Source organism: Triplophysa dalaica, chromosome 14 (genome assembly GCF_015846415.1).
Source record: "Triplophysa dalaica isolate WHDGS20190420 chromosome 14, ASM1584641v1, whole genome shotgun sequence".
NCBI lineage: Eukaryota > Metazoa > Chordata > Actinopteri > Cypriniformes > Nemacheilidae > Triplophysa > Triplophysa dalaica.
Genome location: NC_079555.1, coordinates 15348718 through 15367068, shown reverse-complemented (window position 1 = coordinate 15367068; position 18351 = coordinate 15348718). Strand labels below are relative to the sequence as shown.

Here is an 18351-nt window from a genome sequence, read left to right as displayed (position 1 = left end):
CACTCATAGTCTGTTACAGTTGGAAGACTTTAAGCTGGAAATGAGGTTGGATGTTCTGTTCCAAATTCATGTCTTACCTGTGGCCTGCCTGGGTCATGCTGGCAGGTGTCTTGTGACTCGAGGCTGCTGAGTAGCAGGATCTCATTTTCTTTGGGTTGCCGCACTCCCAGAGACTCAATTAAGCGGGGCAGCTCCGGGCATACTGAAGCCAGTTTCTGGGAGAACATTTTTGGCTGTTATTCACGTCACATACATTTGGTTCTCATTTCGGTCATTTGTTTTGTTTTTAATTTTCCTTTCATTAGGTGGAACATTGTTTATGTCGTGTGCTTAGGAAATGATGAAAGACGATTTTGTTAATTTGTTTATATCAATTTCGAAATGAGAGTGTGGAAAGGAGCGGATATTTGTGGATATTAATGAAACCTACAAAGCAAGGGATCCCTGAAACTGGACAATCAATCAAGTTTTCGGGTTCTTTAATAAAACTGTGAAAATTTCAATCTGGGTTTGTTGACTTGAAAATTAAATGATGAGAACTATCACTATGGGAAGTGTTATCAGTGAGGGAAAAGCATCAGTTTCAGTCTGTATAGAGAACTATTTATATGGTACTCATTTGTCCCTTTTAAAGTTAACACGAAGTGGTCACTGGTCATTGTTACATTCTCCTTTTGCATTCAATGGATACGAAAGGGTTGAGTGAAATAAGATGTCAGGATCAAAAATGTGAACTACAATTGTGAAAAATAGCAGTGCGACGTTACGAGCATGACATGATGCTTAATTTTTTAAATCAAATTTAACCTGCTCTAAACGGAGGAAAGAAAAGCTCCACCCACCTACCTTAACAAAGCTGTCGTCATGGTGATCAGAGGTGTGTCTGTCCAGGTTTATGAAGCAGATCTAGGAACAGAGAAGATGAGCTTGAGCGACATAAGCACAGATCTTTAGAAAGGTGAAGTTGTATCTGGACGATTGAATTAGCACATTAGCAGAGGCATTCCTTATTACACACACAAATCATCATCATGCAGAATTTCATCTCAAAATAACAGTCATAGACATTTCTACATTAGCAATCCCCTCGGTCACAATATATTTTTTCTTCTCTTTCATTCACCCTTACACCATTCTGCTCAAAGCCTGTTTGTACTCTTTTAAGCTGCATCTATTTTAACAATTTAGGCCTATTAAAATCAATGAGTTAACATATTGAGAATGTGTGACTAGTTAAAGGAAAAGTTCACCTTCAAAATAAAAGTTCTGTCATCATTGCCATTTTAAATCTGTGTGAATTTCTTGTTTCTGCAAAACACAAAAGAAGATTTTTTTAACCAAAAACCATTGGTCCTAATTGACTTCTATTGTATAGTCACAAAACCAATGCAAGTCAATGGGGTCAAACGGTCTTCTATTACCAATATTTTTCAAAATATCTTCTTTTGGGTTATGCAGAAACGACGCGTTTGAATATTGACAGGATTATGATATCTGAAAAGTGAACTATTCATTTAATCACATCACATGTGCATTTCATTGATCATCCTAATTGTGTGTTTGAAATGAAATCAATGTTATTTGTCAACTACTTCTTCGAGGCTAAGCACTACTGGATCCCAACATGTGTTTAAATTCAGCATGAAACAAAATTTGCAATGGTATTTTTTAGGCATTGTTACATAAATCTTAGTAAAACGTCATCTGGAATAACATTTTTTTTTAACAATTGATTTTGTCCTTCAGGAATTGATTGGATAGTTGGAAGCCTGACCAATAGACTTTCAGTACAGTCCCACCCCTGGCATCGATACACATCATGGGAGGAGTTAATTTCTTAAAATGAAATACAAAAATGTAATAAAAATATTCTGTGACCTGCATTTAATTCATATATATAAACACTGAAATATTTCATAAAAAGTAAGAATTGTCCATTTCGGTTTCATGCTGACATCAACAGAGAGAACTAGATCTCTAAAGGCCTCTATCTAAATATATAAATTAGTGGCAAACGCATCTGCAATCTGAAGGTCTCTATGAGCAAGGGTGTATTACTATTTCATCATTAGGTCTAACAGATAAAGAACAATCATAACTGTAGCTTTCTCTTATTCCTGCTGCCGGTGCTAAACACAACATCAAAGTACCTAGAAGCACATAATGTTGATATACACTGTCCTGCTTTAAAAGCTGAGTGTTGTAATAGATTTGTGCTGAGGAGAGCAGTCTTGTGTGTGTGTGTGTGTGTGTGTGTGCGAGAGAGAGAGAGAGAGAGAGAGAGAGAGAGTAACCTGTCATAATGGTCCCGAACTGTCATACTCGCACTTAAGAACAGACGCTGTGCTGAAGGTTTAGAGTGTCTCAGCTGTCAGATGGTACAATTAATCTACCGTGCTGCTCATATACGAGTCAGTCACTGTCTTTTTCTGACACGAGCACACGATTGGTAAACAAAAAACACAGAATACATATTCCTTAAATAAATGGCAAGCCTAACTAGATTTGAACATTTTCTGAAGAAAATGTGAGCGCTGTAAGTCTCTGCAGTTATTTTGAGAGCAATTCTGTCACTCAGTGGAAATGTATTAGCACTGATCCTAAACAAGCCACATTTGAAGTATTATTTTTGTTCAAAGCACAAACCGTGCATACATGTTAAATCTCAAGGTATAACAGTTAAAATGTCTCAGTATAAGCTTGCTGTAGTGAGCATCACTAATATGTCGATCATTTGACCACAAGTGAAAATGGATTACCCTTCCCAAATACTAATGTGATTACATGTGACATACATAACTGAAAATAAAGACATAAACAATGAGAGATAACAGAGAGTAAAGTGAACACTTAATTCATTTTATAGTGTTTAAAGTTATGGATGAGAATTTGGAAAAAATAAATGAGGGGCAGGGAGTTTGACAATTTAGAGTCTGTTTATGCAGAGCTGAAATGTGCATCACACTGGTACAATAAAACACAATCTTCTCTCTCACATCCGACACATCTCTGCTTGTCTGACTGTCCATCTGTTCGTCTTGTTTGTCTCTAATAGATTCACGAACATTGCTTTACTTAAGTGTACATACGTGCACACACATTCTGGATAACACACTATTCTTCCTCTTACAGTGTGAGATATGATTTGTAAGTATAAACAAATGCCACCTTAAAATTGAGCGCTATTGCTGCCATTTTTAATGGTTTACGAGTCGTATTGTTCAAAATAAAAGCGGGCCAATAACACAGACTAGCGGCACAATAAAACTAAGTATTGACAAAAGGCCATCGCATGCTGCAGTCACGACTTGTTAAGACGAAAAAGGATTAGCAGCGCAGAGAAAGTGGATATCACTATCCATTTTATCACATCGATTTAAGACACTATTTTAGTCCGGAGCCCTGCCCTTCATGTGACACGACTATGACGTAGGTGAAAAACACCAAGACATATGACGCCAATATAACATTTCTTATTTATAATACCGATGTTAATTACCATCATACTTTAATTCAGGTCATATAAATCCATTACACATGTAAACGTTATGCCTCATTTGATTCTTATATCTCCATGACTTTGAGATAAAACATTTCAGTGCTAATTTTTTCTTGAGCTTTAATATTTCAGTGCTCATTTCTCCATTCAGTGCGATAAAGATTACACAAATGTCAAAAAGTAATTTGCGATGGGACACCTAACTGTTGCAACACTGTCACTCCCCCCAGAGACTGCACAAATCCCCAAAACTGTTGAGTTATAGTGGTCCAATCACAACCCTAGAAAATTGGAGGAGCAGACAGCAAGACAGATTAAAGCAAGTGAAAAACACGCTAGAAAAAGAGAAGAAGGGGCTACAGAAAAAGTGGGAGAGGATGATGGGAATTTGAAAGGGATGGATGTTAGGAAAGAGATGGCTGAGTGTCGTCCTTGCCAAGGACAAACTCATTTCACCCGTTATCATCAGAGGGTAGATGGCAAGACCAACACCACCGTGGCTAAAATTACCTCTGATGGGATACATCACCACCTTTCTGCTCAAACGAACACACACACAGAGAGAGAGAGAGAGAGAGAGAGAGAGAGATGACAATAATGGAAAAGGATGGAGAGGGCTGGATAAAAGAACAAAACCGGATCATGGGAGTGGAAAGAGGTTGTTTTGAGATGTTGCCATATTGCACTACTGGAAAAAAGCAGGCGTCCTCTTTATCATATCCGACTGAGTGCATTCACGCACACACACATTTTCACATCCACTGAGCTTTTAAATGGGTCATAGAAGGAGTAAAAATTCACACAAAAAACACCATCATTCTCATCACATATCTGTGACGTCTCCAGTCATTTGTAAACATTTGTTCAGTCATTTGTTAAATTATGAGTTTAAGAATGTACTGGTGTATGTGTGTGTGCACATTCAATTTGGTTGTTGTCAACTTTTCCAAACAGTTCCAGTACTTCTGTACCAAGCTGATACTACAATGAAAAAACAAAAAAATGTAGTGGTCAAGCATTTCTACAATATCGAAAGACATTTCTCTAAACATTTCTGACTACTAAAAGTGTAGTTTGTATTAGGGTTGGACAAATTTGCATCGGACGATGCCTAAAATGAAACATCGTGATGGACGATGACATCGGGGGGCGGGGCGAGGCAGGGGTTGGGGATATATCAGTTTTCTAGATGGCCATCTGCCAAAACATTAAAAACAATGATATCTGGGCTCCAGACTGTGACCCATTTGCATTTTGCAACCAGGTTTCAAGGCAGTGTGAGCATTTTTAAAAGTACTCACGCATGCACGACCTGCAAATTTCTTCCAGTTGTTTTTTCATGTGGAAAAACGAGTAGATCTTGAGCCCACCAGTGTAGGCTGTGTGTGCGTGTGTGTGTGATTAGGCAACTGCGCGGGTCACTCGTCACTGATGTTTCCCGCTGCCATTGCAAACGCCCACAGTTCAGGTCGTCATTGACAAGTTTACACGCACACAACGTGAGCCCATTATTAAGATTCACTGTTTGCTTTCACTTTTTACGTCATTCTCCATCTCGCGCATAAAAGCATTATATGGGTTATACTGCTTAATAGACACATATATTCAACATGTTTTGAATTTGGCAGTTTTTGTACTTTTCCTTTTTTATACAATAGGTAATTTTATTATATATAATTGTGATGTGTTTTGTCTAAATGTTTACTTAAAGGAGCAACTGTGAGGTTTTAGCACCATCTCGTGGTGAGGTTGTGAACTGCAACCAACGGCTCCCTCCCCCTCCCTTTGGAAGAACTACGGTGGCTGACACAGGACTAAGATGTCATCACGTTTTCACTTTTTGCCGATGGAGATGAGATATTTACATTCTGTAGAGCAGTTTGTCCGTTTAGGGCTACTGTAGAAACAACATGATGAATTCCATGTAAAGGTATCCATGGTGTATGTAGGTTGAAACCGCTCATTCTATGGTAATAAAAACATAAGGCTTCTATATGTAAATTCACTATACCCCTATGAAGACACAGTTATGTATATTATATTTCATGACTGTCAATAGATCCTCCAAAGAATTACAAACTGGACCTTAAAACGTAATATTGCTGTTAAGCAAAAAATAAGAAAAACATATTTTAGATTAACTTTCTTTTATGTATGAAGCCTACTTATACACTACTTCTAACAAACTTTTGGTAATGTGACCACTACTCTCACAGACGGTTGTCACAAGGCGTTCAAGTTATCGTGTTTTTTGATTATGTGTGCATTTGTGTGTACATCGCCTGAGACATCTTGCTTCACTAGGTGCCCAGTCAGGAAGCAAATTCACATCTGTGCCTGTGGATGTGACCACGCAAGGCTGTCACATCCCGCAGGAAAGATCTGCCTGCAGCTCTCAACCACTTCAAGCATCACCCTAAAAGCCTCTCTCTACATTAAAAACATCAGAGAAGACGACAAAAAAACATTAATTCTGAACGTGCTATCGTTTGTTAAAGGAATACATTAACACGTGTAAAGCTGACCACCCACATTTACTCAATGATGCTTCCAAACTAATGACTACAGTGTAAAATGTAGGAAATTAAATCAAATTTTTGTGCCGTTCTTGTGTGTATCACATGAATCTCTGCATAACCTTCTAACAAATCTCAACATTAGGTAAGTGGCTGATCATTTCAGCCTTATCTGAACAGTTCACCCCCAAAAAAATATTTTGTCTTCATGTACTATGCTCTTGTGTTGCTCCAAATCGGCATACATTTCTTTGTTCTGATGAACGCAAAAATATATATTTTGAAGAATGCTGTAACGAGGTTCATTAAAAGGAAGGAGGAGGGAACCGGCAGACATTTAAATAAAGTTTTAATAAAATAAACAAACAAAAACACGGAAGTAAAATGCCGGCAGCCACCTCACCTCATCAGTGTACTGGGTCTGTTAAAGGTCAAGGAAATCACTCACTGCTTGTGACTCAACAGTTTTTGTAACTTCAATTATGATTCATCTTTATTTAATTTGTACATAGGCAATGTTATGTTTTATTTGATTACTTTAATCCAGTTCTATACCTTATAGGTATCCAGTATATACAGTATCATATTTCATTTTCTGCTTTGCTCTGCTGTTTTATTGGTGCTGTTACTTGTAGCTTGATTATTTGTTCATATTATTATTTGTCAGTAGTCCCTTTCCCTGAACATAGCACAAACCGAACCGAAACAGTGACCCTAAAACCGTGACACAAACCGAACCGTGAGTAATTTGAACCGTTACACCCCCAGGCTCAACACAATGCAGACCGCTTGTCTGTTCCTGTCTGTATCTCTGTCTTTTGGGTCAACTTTGACTAAAAAAGCAGAACAACAGGGATCAAGCCAGCCAAACAGGTAAGAGTTTCAAATGAAGAGTGCGGTCTGTGTAACACTGACCTTAAGGGTGAAAAAGTTCAGGGTTTCCTCATTTACACTGGTATGGGATAGGACTGATCTATGTCTCACCCTAGAGGAGAACACTTGAACAATCAGTTTGTGTATCTCATTAAAACAAACAGAGACTCTAGTGTAGCCTTCAGCTCTGGTATAACACAAAAACACACACATAAACGCACATGACCTCTGTTACCTCACACTGTAGTACATACCCTACCCTCGAGAATCAAAGGCAACAAAATGAGTAGAAAGCACAGAGAAGATGAGACGAGACAAGAGGAAAGGAGAGGAGATGATAGGAGATGACAGATGAGAGGGGATGAGAGGAGGCTTTCAAAGGACAGACAACTTTACAAAACAAACACCTCTTTCTACGTTTTTTGGTCATCAAGCAATAACTAAAACGTCAAAATCTCATCATTTAATTACAAGCTGCAGCTATTAATTATGCTATTCGGTTTCCACGGAAACCTGGCACCGCCTCCCACCCGAGCCCAAGCCTGACACTGACCCTGCTTCTCATCCAAACCCACATTATTACAGTTTATAACACACAATTCTCTCTGCATATATACAGTTACCACACATAAACACCCAACACTGACAAACACACACACATTGACTTGGGATATAAATCCAACTGTATTTAAAGGTGCAGTGTTTACTTTTGTTCCATACTTATGCATTTTCAAATCGTTGATTTTTTTGGGCCTGGACTGCAGAAAAGAATGTAGTGCTGCTATTGTCGCAGAAATAAACTACTGCAGCTTTAATGGGGTCATCTGAAACCGCTAAAATGAATATATTCACTTGTTTTAGATGTAATGCAGTGTGTATACACGATTTAAGGTTTATTTTCCACATACCGTGAATATTTGTATCTCCTCTGTGCCCCGCCTCTCTGACACATGCAAATTTTTGACAAAGGTCATCTCTCTGAAAAGCGAGGTGTGCTATGATTGCCAGTTAACCAAGTGCGTAGTGATTGGTCGAATACTGCATGTGGAAATGTGTGACGGAAATGTAACGTCTCCTACCATATTTGGAAAATCAGGTTCCAACACAATTTTACTGACAGGTATGCCCCCTTGAATTTGGGCGGTCTTCGTCAAATCATTCCACGAAATGACGTAGATTTTTGGGGGTGTTGTTACATGAGGCGTTTCAGGCAGGTCTGGGTGATCATTCACTTTTATATATAATGCATCTTTTGTTCCGACACTTTTATTTTTGAAATTCTGCGTGTCTAATACATGCATGGGCAACTTATAACACACCAAGACACAGAAAAACACGTATTCGCCCCATCTGACCCCTTTAATCACAGAAGTAACACTTTTGGGATTGTGATAGCCTATTGGATTAGTTTTCTAATGTACTAATGCAACAGTTGCATATTTAATCCCAGCAATGTGTGACCCACAAAGCAGAAAGCTTGTGTTATCTCTGTCCTGTGGTTTGATCTGTGCGCTCTTGAGAAGGATGTTTAACAGCGGGTCGCTCCATTGGGATTGCCTTACAATTACCACAATCAACTTTTCCTTTTGAAAAAAAGTGTCTGCTAAACGGAATCTCATAATACGAATTCTAATTAATGCCAAATGAATTTCTTGCACGCAATTTTAATGGATGCCTGACTGTTGCTCTGAGCTTGTCCGACAGAGATCAACTTACAAGAGTTAATTGGTGTATGCAAAAGAAGCAGAGGAAAAGAGAGGGAGATAAAGAGAGAAAATAACAGGGATAATAGAAAGCCAGTGGGAGAATGTGTATCAGGAAGAGACCACTCCAGTTTTGGCCTTTTATCAGGATTTCTGCATCTATTGTGGCAAATCTAATCCAATTTAAACAGAAATAAACCTCAGGAATGACACAAAGTCACCCAACAGCAATATTTTTCTAAGACTGCAAGAAGCTGTGAAAAAACTAGGCTTATTCCATCATAGTTTTTGAACTGATACTAAAATACATGCAAAACATTTGTTTAAACATGAATATGAACTTGTTTACCTTTCAGTATTCATATTTATTTGTTATTTCGACAGTTTTTCCGGCTTTAATTGTATGCAAATAAATGCAAAACATTTTTGTGGCTGTATTTGCATAATCTTACACTAACGAACTTGTAATGTCATATCATGTGTTCTTTATTCGCATAAAGGTCGCAAACAATTAAAACCAAACCAATTAACACATCTGTATTTTGGTCATAAACAGGCTCAATCAATCTTAAATAACAATCATTACACATTTTGAGGAATGTGATGTATTGTATTAAAAAAAAAACATGAAGAGAAAGATTAAGGTGGGGCTTTTAGCCCACTAGTTTTATCCACTGGGAACTGTTTGGATCGTGATGGAGTCATGTGGATGGAAGCTCTGCGATGTCTGTGAGACATGTTCACATTTTACAATATTTTGATGACTGATTGTGGTAACATGTTTTTGGGGGTTAACGTTTTTTCTGGCCTATATCAACATTCAGTGTATTCAATGTGTGCACAAATGGGAAATCCTTCTGTTAAATAAAATAAATACTTCAGCTGGAATGACAGAATAATACATGAATAACTATATTGCATGCAAATTCGCTAATGCAATAAGTCTGAAGGCAGACTGCATGCCTCTGCATTTTTACTAACAAAATTGGGTCATTACAACATGTCTGACGGGCTGTAGAGAATATACGACTGACTACTGATAATTGTGGTGAAAGCAGCAGCGTGGATGTGACACTAGACTGTGTGTTTGGACAGTATGACTGAGATTCAGCAGATGATTAGACTTTAATGCGATTTTTTTGATACGATTATATTCACATTTTCATTTTACATTTGTGACCAATTCCTTTTTATCATCCTACATAATGTAAAAGATCATTTTGTGAAAACGTAGTCTTGATATCTTTAATATTGACAGAGTAATGCCATGTTAAAGATTGAAATCGTAGTGAAATATAGGACTGATTTCGGAATAAAATTGTTAGGATAACATTTTCAGAGACTGGGTGAGATTTAGGCATATATTTTAAGTTATGTAGACATTCCCATGGAAAAACTTACTATTAAAATATACATTTTATCAGTATAAATAACCCCGGGGAATAAAACCATAGATCTTCGCAATGAGTAACCTAACGCTCTACCTTTAAAGCTACAGGGACATTTAAAAAAAACAAAGAAAAATGCTTTATAAAACGCCAAAAGCCATATTTCCTGCACTTACTGTCTCTCTCACTTTCTCTCCGTAGCATTGGCACTCAGCGTTGGCATTAAAATTTCAGTGCCAGCTGGTGTGTGTGGGCTCTGATTCCCCGTGCGGAGCCTTTGTGTTAAAGGAACATCATGTGTGACATAAGCACAGTAAATGCACAGCCCTGCAAAAACCTGTTCTGACTGCACCTGAGCCCGGGGCTTTTATACGTCTCACTCTGAGCAGTCCAATGAACAGATATGGAAAACGTTATGTGACTTTCTTCCATCACATATTATGGCCTGTCATGTCCTTGATACTGAACAGAAGAGATGGTCAAACCCTTTTTATATTTGGTTAAGATAGACATAGGGTTAATAAATGTAGCATAGGAACGATGGATCTGTCTGATCATGCCCCAGTATACGCATCAATCAATGTAAATAAAACTCGGAAACATACAATATGGTGATTGAATTCAAGTATTTTAAAAAGTGCCCAATTCGTAACACGGATGAAGGTTGAAATTCAGTAATACTTGAATGAGAATAACAACGATGAAGTATCCCCAGCAACATTTTGGGATGCCTATAAAGCCGTGCTGAAAGGAAAATAATAGAGGAACTACTTTAGCCAAGAAACTAAGACAGGACAAGTTCAACAAACTACAATTAAAGCTTAAAGAATTAGAAATGTAACACAAAAATAGAAAAACTCAAAGACCAGGTTTGCAGAATTTTTTTTAAAGATAAATGAGGAAATGAATGAGAAACATGACACGAAAATAGAAAAGAATCGGACCTTTCTACAACAAAGATGCTACGAAGAAGGTTGCAAATCAATGAAAGTTTTAGCCGACAAACTCAGTAAACAACAAAAAAATAGTACAATTTATAAAATTAAAATTGTATAATAGCTATCTATGAAAATCTAAAATTGTAAAAAAAATACAAAAATCTTTATCCCGAAATGGAGATTGACACTTTCTTAGGCTCATTTAATTTACCCAAGTTAACAGAAGAACAAAATACAAATTTAATGCAGGAAATAGCGGCAGAAGAATTACTAAATGAGATAGCTAGACTCAAAACAAACAAATCGGCAGTCACAGCCCCACAGCCGAATGGTATAAAAAATTTAAGGAACAGCTAACCTCCCTGCCTACAATACAGCTCTTCAGCGTAAGGAGATTCTTGGAATGAGGCTGTTATCTCACCCATTCCAAAGGAAAGAAAAGACCAACTAGATTGTAGCTCCTACAGGCCCGTATCTGTCATCAAAGTAGACTATACAATCGCCAAACTGACCAGAAGAATATTAAAATTACCGCCGGCAGTAATACACTACGACCAGACAGGTTTTATTCTACAACGACAAACACAGAACAATGTCTGTCGTACAATACACATAATGAAACATATCCAAGAAGTTAACACACCAGCAATGATAGTGAGCCTCAGATGGTCATATCTTGGTCTTAGAACATTTTGGTTTTTATAAAAATATACTCAAAGCCATACAGTTATTGTATTTAAAACCTAAGGTAAGAATTAAAGTGAACGGGGCTTTATCTGTACTTTAAAAAGAGGCATGAGACAGGGCTGTCCCCTCTCTCCCCTTCTTATTGCACTTTATATTGAACCCTTGAGCCAATGGATAAGGCGAAATCAGAAGATTAAGGGAATACAAATGGGAGGAGACGAACACAAAACAGCTTTGTTCGCAGATGATGTGCTCATATATCTTGAAGATCCGGGAACATAATTTATAAATCAATGTCATAAAATAATGTCGATGTTAGATACATTTGGCTCACAATCAGGATATAAGCTGAATATAAAATAAAAACAGGTTATCTGCAATAATTTTATACCCAGTTATAAGATTAAGATCCGTTATAACACAGAGGTAATTAAATATTGGGTATTTATTTACCTAAAGATACCGATAAGTTGCTCGAAGTGAATTATAAACATCTAAACATCAAAATACAGAAAGATATGGAGAGGTGGAAAGCAATTAAATTCTTAGATTTCGGAGAGAGAGCTAATATAATTAAAATGAATATGCTTCCTAGTCTTTATATTTTTTTCAGGCACTTCCAGTAATGATTTCTGAAGAACAATTTAGAGAATGGGACAAGTGGGTTACAAGATTTATTTGGAAGGGCAAAAAGCCCAGAATTCGATATAGGATTCTACAATTACCCAAAGATGGGGGGGTTTGGCTCTTCCATCCTTTAAAGATTTTTATATAGCTGCACAGTTACGGCCCATAGTTTGCTGGTGTCATTCAGAATACAAAGCTAGATGGAAACAGATTGAATGCTCCTTTTTTTCAGAAATACCCAATCTAAACAGTAATGCCAGATATAAAATTATTAACCACTTATATTGCTAAAATACACCCATGGATTACGACTACTCTGGAAAAATGGACCAAAACAATTAAAGAACATAAATGAGAAAGTCCTTTAAAGGGGTCATATGACACGGCTAAAACAAATATTATAATTTGTTTTAGATGTACTGCAATGTGTATACACGATTTAAGGTTAAAAAACGCTGTATTTTCCACATACCGTGCATGTTTGTATCTCTCTTTGCCACGCCTCTCTGAAACGTGCTGATTTTTGACAAAGCTCATTGTTCTGAAAAGCGAGGTGTGCTATTGGCAGTTAACCAGTGCGTAGTGATTGGTCGAATACTGCAAGCGTGTGATGGAAATGTTACGCCTCTTACCATATTTGGAAGATCAAAGCAATTGTACTGACAGGTACGGCTACCTTAATTGCTTAAATATTTGGTTGGTCTTAGTCAAATCATACCACCAACTGATGTAAATGTATTCATGTATTCGCGCCGTATGACCCCTTTAACAATCTTGAAGTGGAGCGCACACTATACTGACTTATACTCCATATAAACTAGATAATACCTTCAAGTAGTTGATTGAGAAAGGAGTAACTCATATTACACTTTTGTAACATTTCAGAGATTTAAAAGTACATTTGGATGGAATAATAGACATCTAAATACAGAAGGGAACTAGGCACACAATTATTTTGTGAAGATATTTTTGCTTGCTGACAAGGCAAATAACTAGACAAATTATTTCAAAATTATATAACAGACTCAAACATTAACAGTTAGATTCCACTTTGCATATTAAAACAACCTCGGAAAAAAAGAAGGAGATTTTACAATAAAAGAAGAAGATTGGAAAACTACATGTAAACTTCAGTGGCAAACTACATGCTCTTATCAGTTGAGGATTTTTGCCTGGATAAAATATTATACATTTTTATTACCCCAGTACAAATGATTCATAGGGGACCTGGTTCTCAGTGTGGGAGACAATGTAACTCTCAGCAAATAGTTACCACCTATTCTGGGCATATCCAGTTATTCATACGTTTTGGAAAGATGTTCATAAAACATTAGAGATCGTGCCCCAAGTAAACATTCCAATTTAATTTAATGTCCTATATTTGGTAATTCAAATGTACAATAAATGCAAATGTATATTTATGGAGAGTGTTATTAATAGCAGCTGAGAAGGATATTACTCGTAGATGGCTTCAACGTGTCTCACCCACTATGGAAGACTGTAGAGGAATTATATCTGAGAGTTACAGAGGAAGAAATCACTCACTCTTACATAAAAAAACAAAGGGAGTGAATTTGTGGAAGAGATGGGTGGATTTTGTGTATGCAGAAGAATAGAAGTTCAAGATCTCAGCAAACTGTGTTCAGTTGCTGAATAATATAGAACTGCGCAAAGGGATACCGTACAGTACTGTATATAGACTATTATATATATATATATTTTTTTCTTTCTTTCTTTTTTCTTTCTTCGTCTATTGTATTTTCTTTTTTTCTCTTTGATGTTTAAAAGAGTTTTGAGCAGGATATTGTATAGTATAAGCCTTAATGGAAGTATAGTGAGAACATTTTATTTGATTTCACCAAAACTTTATACTATTGTATACTTGATTTCTGCCAAGAATGATAAAAAAACAACAAAAACAAAAAATAATTCATTTACATTGAACGTAAATGATCCTGTTTGTTTCAAAAGGTTTTTATTATCTTCTTGAATTGGTTGAATTAGATGTCCAGAAAAAGGGAAAGGTCTATAGAGCATTACTTAAAAATCATTGTGAAAAATAACCACAAGATTACCACTACGCCCATCTAGACAGTCATGTGCAATCCACAAGAAGCAGAATTTCAAGCCATAACATTATGCACAACAACATCCAGAATATTTCTCCACCATTTACAAGAGACTGGAAACTTGTCATGAAAGTAAAGTGAGGTCTAAAATCTGTCATTAGACCCTAATTATGCTGTCGTGCAGATAGTGCTGCAGTTATCCATGTGCAGCTAAACGCACTCTCTCGTTTCACACAATTACTGCATATACTGAATTTTTCAGTCCCTTCCAACATCACAACACATGATCACCCCAATCAAGACAGCATTTATCATTGAAGATAGAGCACAATATGATTGTCACAACACATGCACACACCCACAAAAACCAGCAATGTTAATCACAGGTATGGACATATGCATGCAGATCCCTTAAGCACATCTGTGTGTGTGTGTGTGTGTGAGTGTGTGTGTGTGTGTGTGTTTGTGTGTGTGTGAGTGAGAGAACGAGAAAGAGAGGGAGACGGAAACTCACCGTAGGGCAGCTTCCCTCATGCTGGTCCTCCAGAAATCCAGTTCTGCAGAGCGCCTTATCGTTCTTCAACCAGTACTCAGATGAATCCAGCACACTGTTACTGCACAAAACCTAGCACAAACACACATATTTACTCTGACGAACAACATTTTGTTCAGCCTCATTCATTCATTCAACATTTCAACAAAAAGGCTGGACTCTACGACCATCATTACACCTTGCATTACAGAAAAGTGTCATTCCTAGAATTGGGAATTAAATTGATCTTTTCAACTAAAAAAGTTAACTGAACTTCAAACCACCTCTCCCGTAAAAAATACAATTTATTGAAACTATAAAAATAGGAAAACTAAATTAAGACCCTTTTAACATCCATTGCAGATCGTGTGATCAGTCAGGGAAGACAGATTATTTACACCTTGAAGTAATGTACGATCGGGTTTCGTCAAATGGAAGGGTCTCTGCTTTCACATCCCATTATTTTACGGCGTCACTTCTTGTTATTATGAGACATCTTTTGAATTTATATGTATCAAATTTTTATATGCTTTTAAAGGGCCAGTGTATGGAATGACTAATCTAGTGGTGAGGTTGTGAATTGCAATCAATGGCTCACGTCACCCCTTTCTTTTTGAAGCACTAAGATGTCAGACAGAACTATGATGTTTTTGCATCTTTGCTGAAGGAGATAACGTTTTTATGAAACACGCTCTGTAGAGCAGTTTGTCCGTTTAGGGCTACTGTAGAAAAACATGGCCGATTCAATGTAAGGGGATCCGTGGTCGTATGTAGAAAGAAACAGTATATCATATTGCATTTTTGTCAATAGACCCTCAAAAAATGACACACAGCACCTTTAAAGGTGTACATGGCCATGAAAACGTTTGTTTCGGTACAATGCTAACAAATAACAACATATTTGTTAACTATTTTCGGTCACCGTTATTAACGCTTTCCATTTGGATCACCCAAAACAAATCTTAACACCATGTTTATAAATGACAACTCTGTTCAAAACACACAGACATTGTAATACAACAAAGACAAAGTTGACAATTCAGTTTAATAATATTGTTATAATTTTTTATGCTCTGCTGGTGTATACAGGATACATTATAATTCAGTCTGTCACCCTTGAAGTGCTTTTATCTCTGTCGCACATTCATCACACAAGAGTCTCTCCTGGCATGAACCTTAACACACTTGCACATCATGAATATTCAAACACATTAAGAAACACGCAGACATGATTAAACAAGTGTGTCTAAAACTTACATTCTGTGCCTTGGATTGACATTCAGTTGCACACTTTGACCCCACCATGTCTTTGGTGTTTTGGAATTTTAACAGCATAAATATGTATAACATAACATAACATAACATATATACATATATAAATAACATATATGTACATTTAAAACAGCTTTTAATACTTCTTCACAGACAAGTAACAGTGCTGAGGTTAGCTATGGATTATTCATGTACTAGTGTCTTTTCCTGTTCTGAGCCAATGATGGGTAAAACTTTCATAATCATTTGTTGTATGTACAGGGCAGCGCTTCAACATGCAAAACTTCCAATGTTGCAGTGTAAATAGTTTTGAGGAAAAATTGCAAAAATTAAAAATACACAGATCTAATTGAATTACCTCTAGGATTAGTATGTTAAACGTCCCTGACATAAACATATCCCCATCCCATCAATGTGTGTGTGTGTTTAACCTTCAGCTTGATTCATTATCTGCTCCCTGGCCCTGTAAGTTAATTACTTCACATCTTGTGTGTGTGTTTGTGCACAAGAGTGTCCAGCCTGTTGTGTGTGTTTACTACCTCCCATCAGAAGGAACGAGTGGGTGTTTGTGTGTATTTTTCATGCGTGAGCACATGTGTGTGTTTTCTCTGCCCTCTGCTGTGTGTGCCATCTGTAGTGACAGTTTTCCTGGCGCAGAACCATATGACAGGGTCGCTGTGACGATTGCGTCACGGTTGAACCTCTGACATAACTAACATACTATTTCAGAGGTCGGAGCTGTGTGGGGAATTTTGACAGCAGAGATGAGTTTGAATTAGACACGGATTGGTCTGTGCTGCTTTTATACTGGGTCACGCGAGGATTCGTGATGAAATGGGCGATCCCCTGTGCTCGCGGCAGAGCAGCAGTATTTTTTAACAGATTTATTGAAAAGTATAACATTTTATTCCCTTGTGTGAAACACATGTTACAATGTAAAACATATTGTGTTGCTTTCAAACTCTGGTTAAAAAATGTTGAGTTTAAATTAGTGGTGGGCCGTTAACGGCGTTAATGTGCTGTGTTAACGTGAGACTCTTATCGTGCGATAAAAAAAATGTTGCCGTTAATCTATTCTCAAAGTTGGGTTGGGAGCTGGGTCTATACTACGCAAGCTATGATGACTTTCACCTTGATATTTTAGCGCGGATGTATACCTAGCTGAATTGCACTGTACTGGGCGAAAACGAGATTACTCAACTCGCATGATACGCGCAATTCGCATCATTCGCACAGCCTCATCATCTCATGACCAGGGCTTCATTCGCGCGATTCGCGCCGGCACATCAAACCTGACGTGCTAACATGGATGCAGCTTTGAAGCCGCCGGGTTGCTTCAGGGAAAATTTATTTTTAAGAAGCTTCCCAATGGAAACATCAACAAGACTAAGGTTGTTTGCACCTTGTGCAATGCGGAATTGGTTTAAAAAAAAAAAAAAAAACTTTCTCTCAACAGGTAGTGGTCTAGCTTTAGTTGAAACCAGTAAATTTGTATTGGCACCTAATGTATTATGGCTCCTGTATGACATATCGCTTATTGCTCCCTAACTCTTTGTAAATTGCTTTGGATAAAAGCGTCTGCTAAATGACTAAATGTAAATGTACTGTAGGAGCTCTTCCAGTCTCAAGTACCACCTTAACGGAAATCATCCCTTAGCTAATGCGGAAGTAAACACAAGTACATCTTATTGAACATAATTTAATTTCATCACCAATTATCATAGTAGAACAGCTTTCTCAAGCAGTTTGTGATGCATTTTGGAAACAGGAGATGAGCCCCTGGTCTAATGCGCCACCTGGCTTGAGAAACCCGTTCTCAAAGATTTACTTTTAGTCATTATTTGGGTAGCACACATATTCTGAATGCCTTCGGCAGAATTCAAATGAGCCATTTTAATCTAGATTAATCTAGATTAAAAAAAAAAATCTATGACCACCACTAGTTTAAATTAACATAGAAAATGTGCATGTCTGACTCAACCATGAGTTAAAACTATTCATCATTTTGGGTTGAAACCAAGCGTGCCAAAAGCAGCCTAAAAAGTGAAGCCAAAGTGAATCGATCGCCTCCTGCTGACTGGCTGCAGTATAGATCATAAACCCCGCCCTCTCTATGTAAACGAATGGGAATCACACCAAACTAAAAAATCGAATTGCGTGTCATTTCAGTTAGTTCTTATTACGCTGATATATGTTCAAATGTACGTTTTTCTAATAAGTTTGGATTTAGTTAGTTATAAGGGGCTT

At 37.3% G+C, this 18351-nt stretch overlaps 1 protein-coding gene across 5 annotated transcripts in view; it reads right to left on the bottom strand.

The window, feature by feature from the left end:
* Window positions 1-18351, bottom strand: part of sphkap (SPHK1 interactor, AKAP domain containing) — a 114497-nt gene that overhangs the window by 13021 nt on the left and 83125 nt on the right. For all 5 annotated transcript variants that reach the window (XM_056765844.1, XM_056765845.1, XM_056765848.1 and 2 more), the window contains 3 exons: window positions 14815-14925; window positions 847-906; window positions 78-215 (listed from right to left, as the gene is read on the bottom strand). In XM_056765844.1, the coding sequence (XP_056621822.1) occupies window positions 78-215; window positions 847-906; window positions 14815-14925 (309 nt within the window). The remainder of the gene's footprint in view (window positions 1-77; window positions 216-846; window positions 907-14814; window positions 14926-18351) is intronic.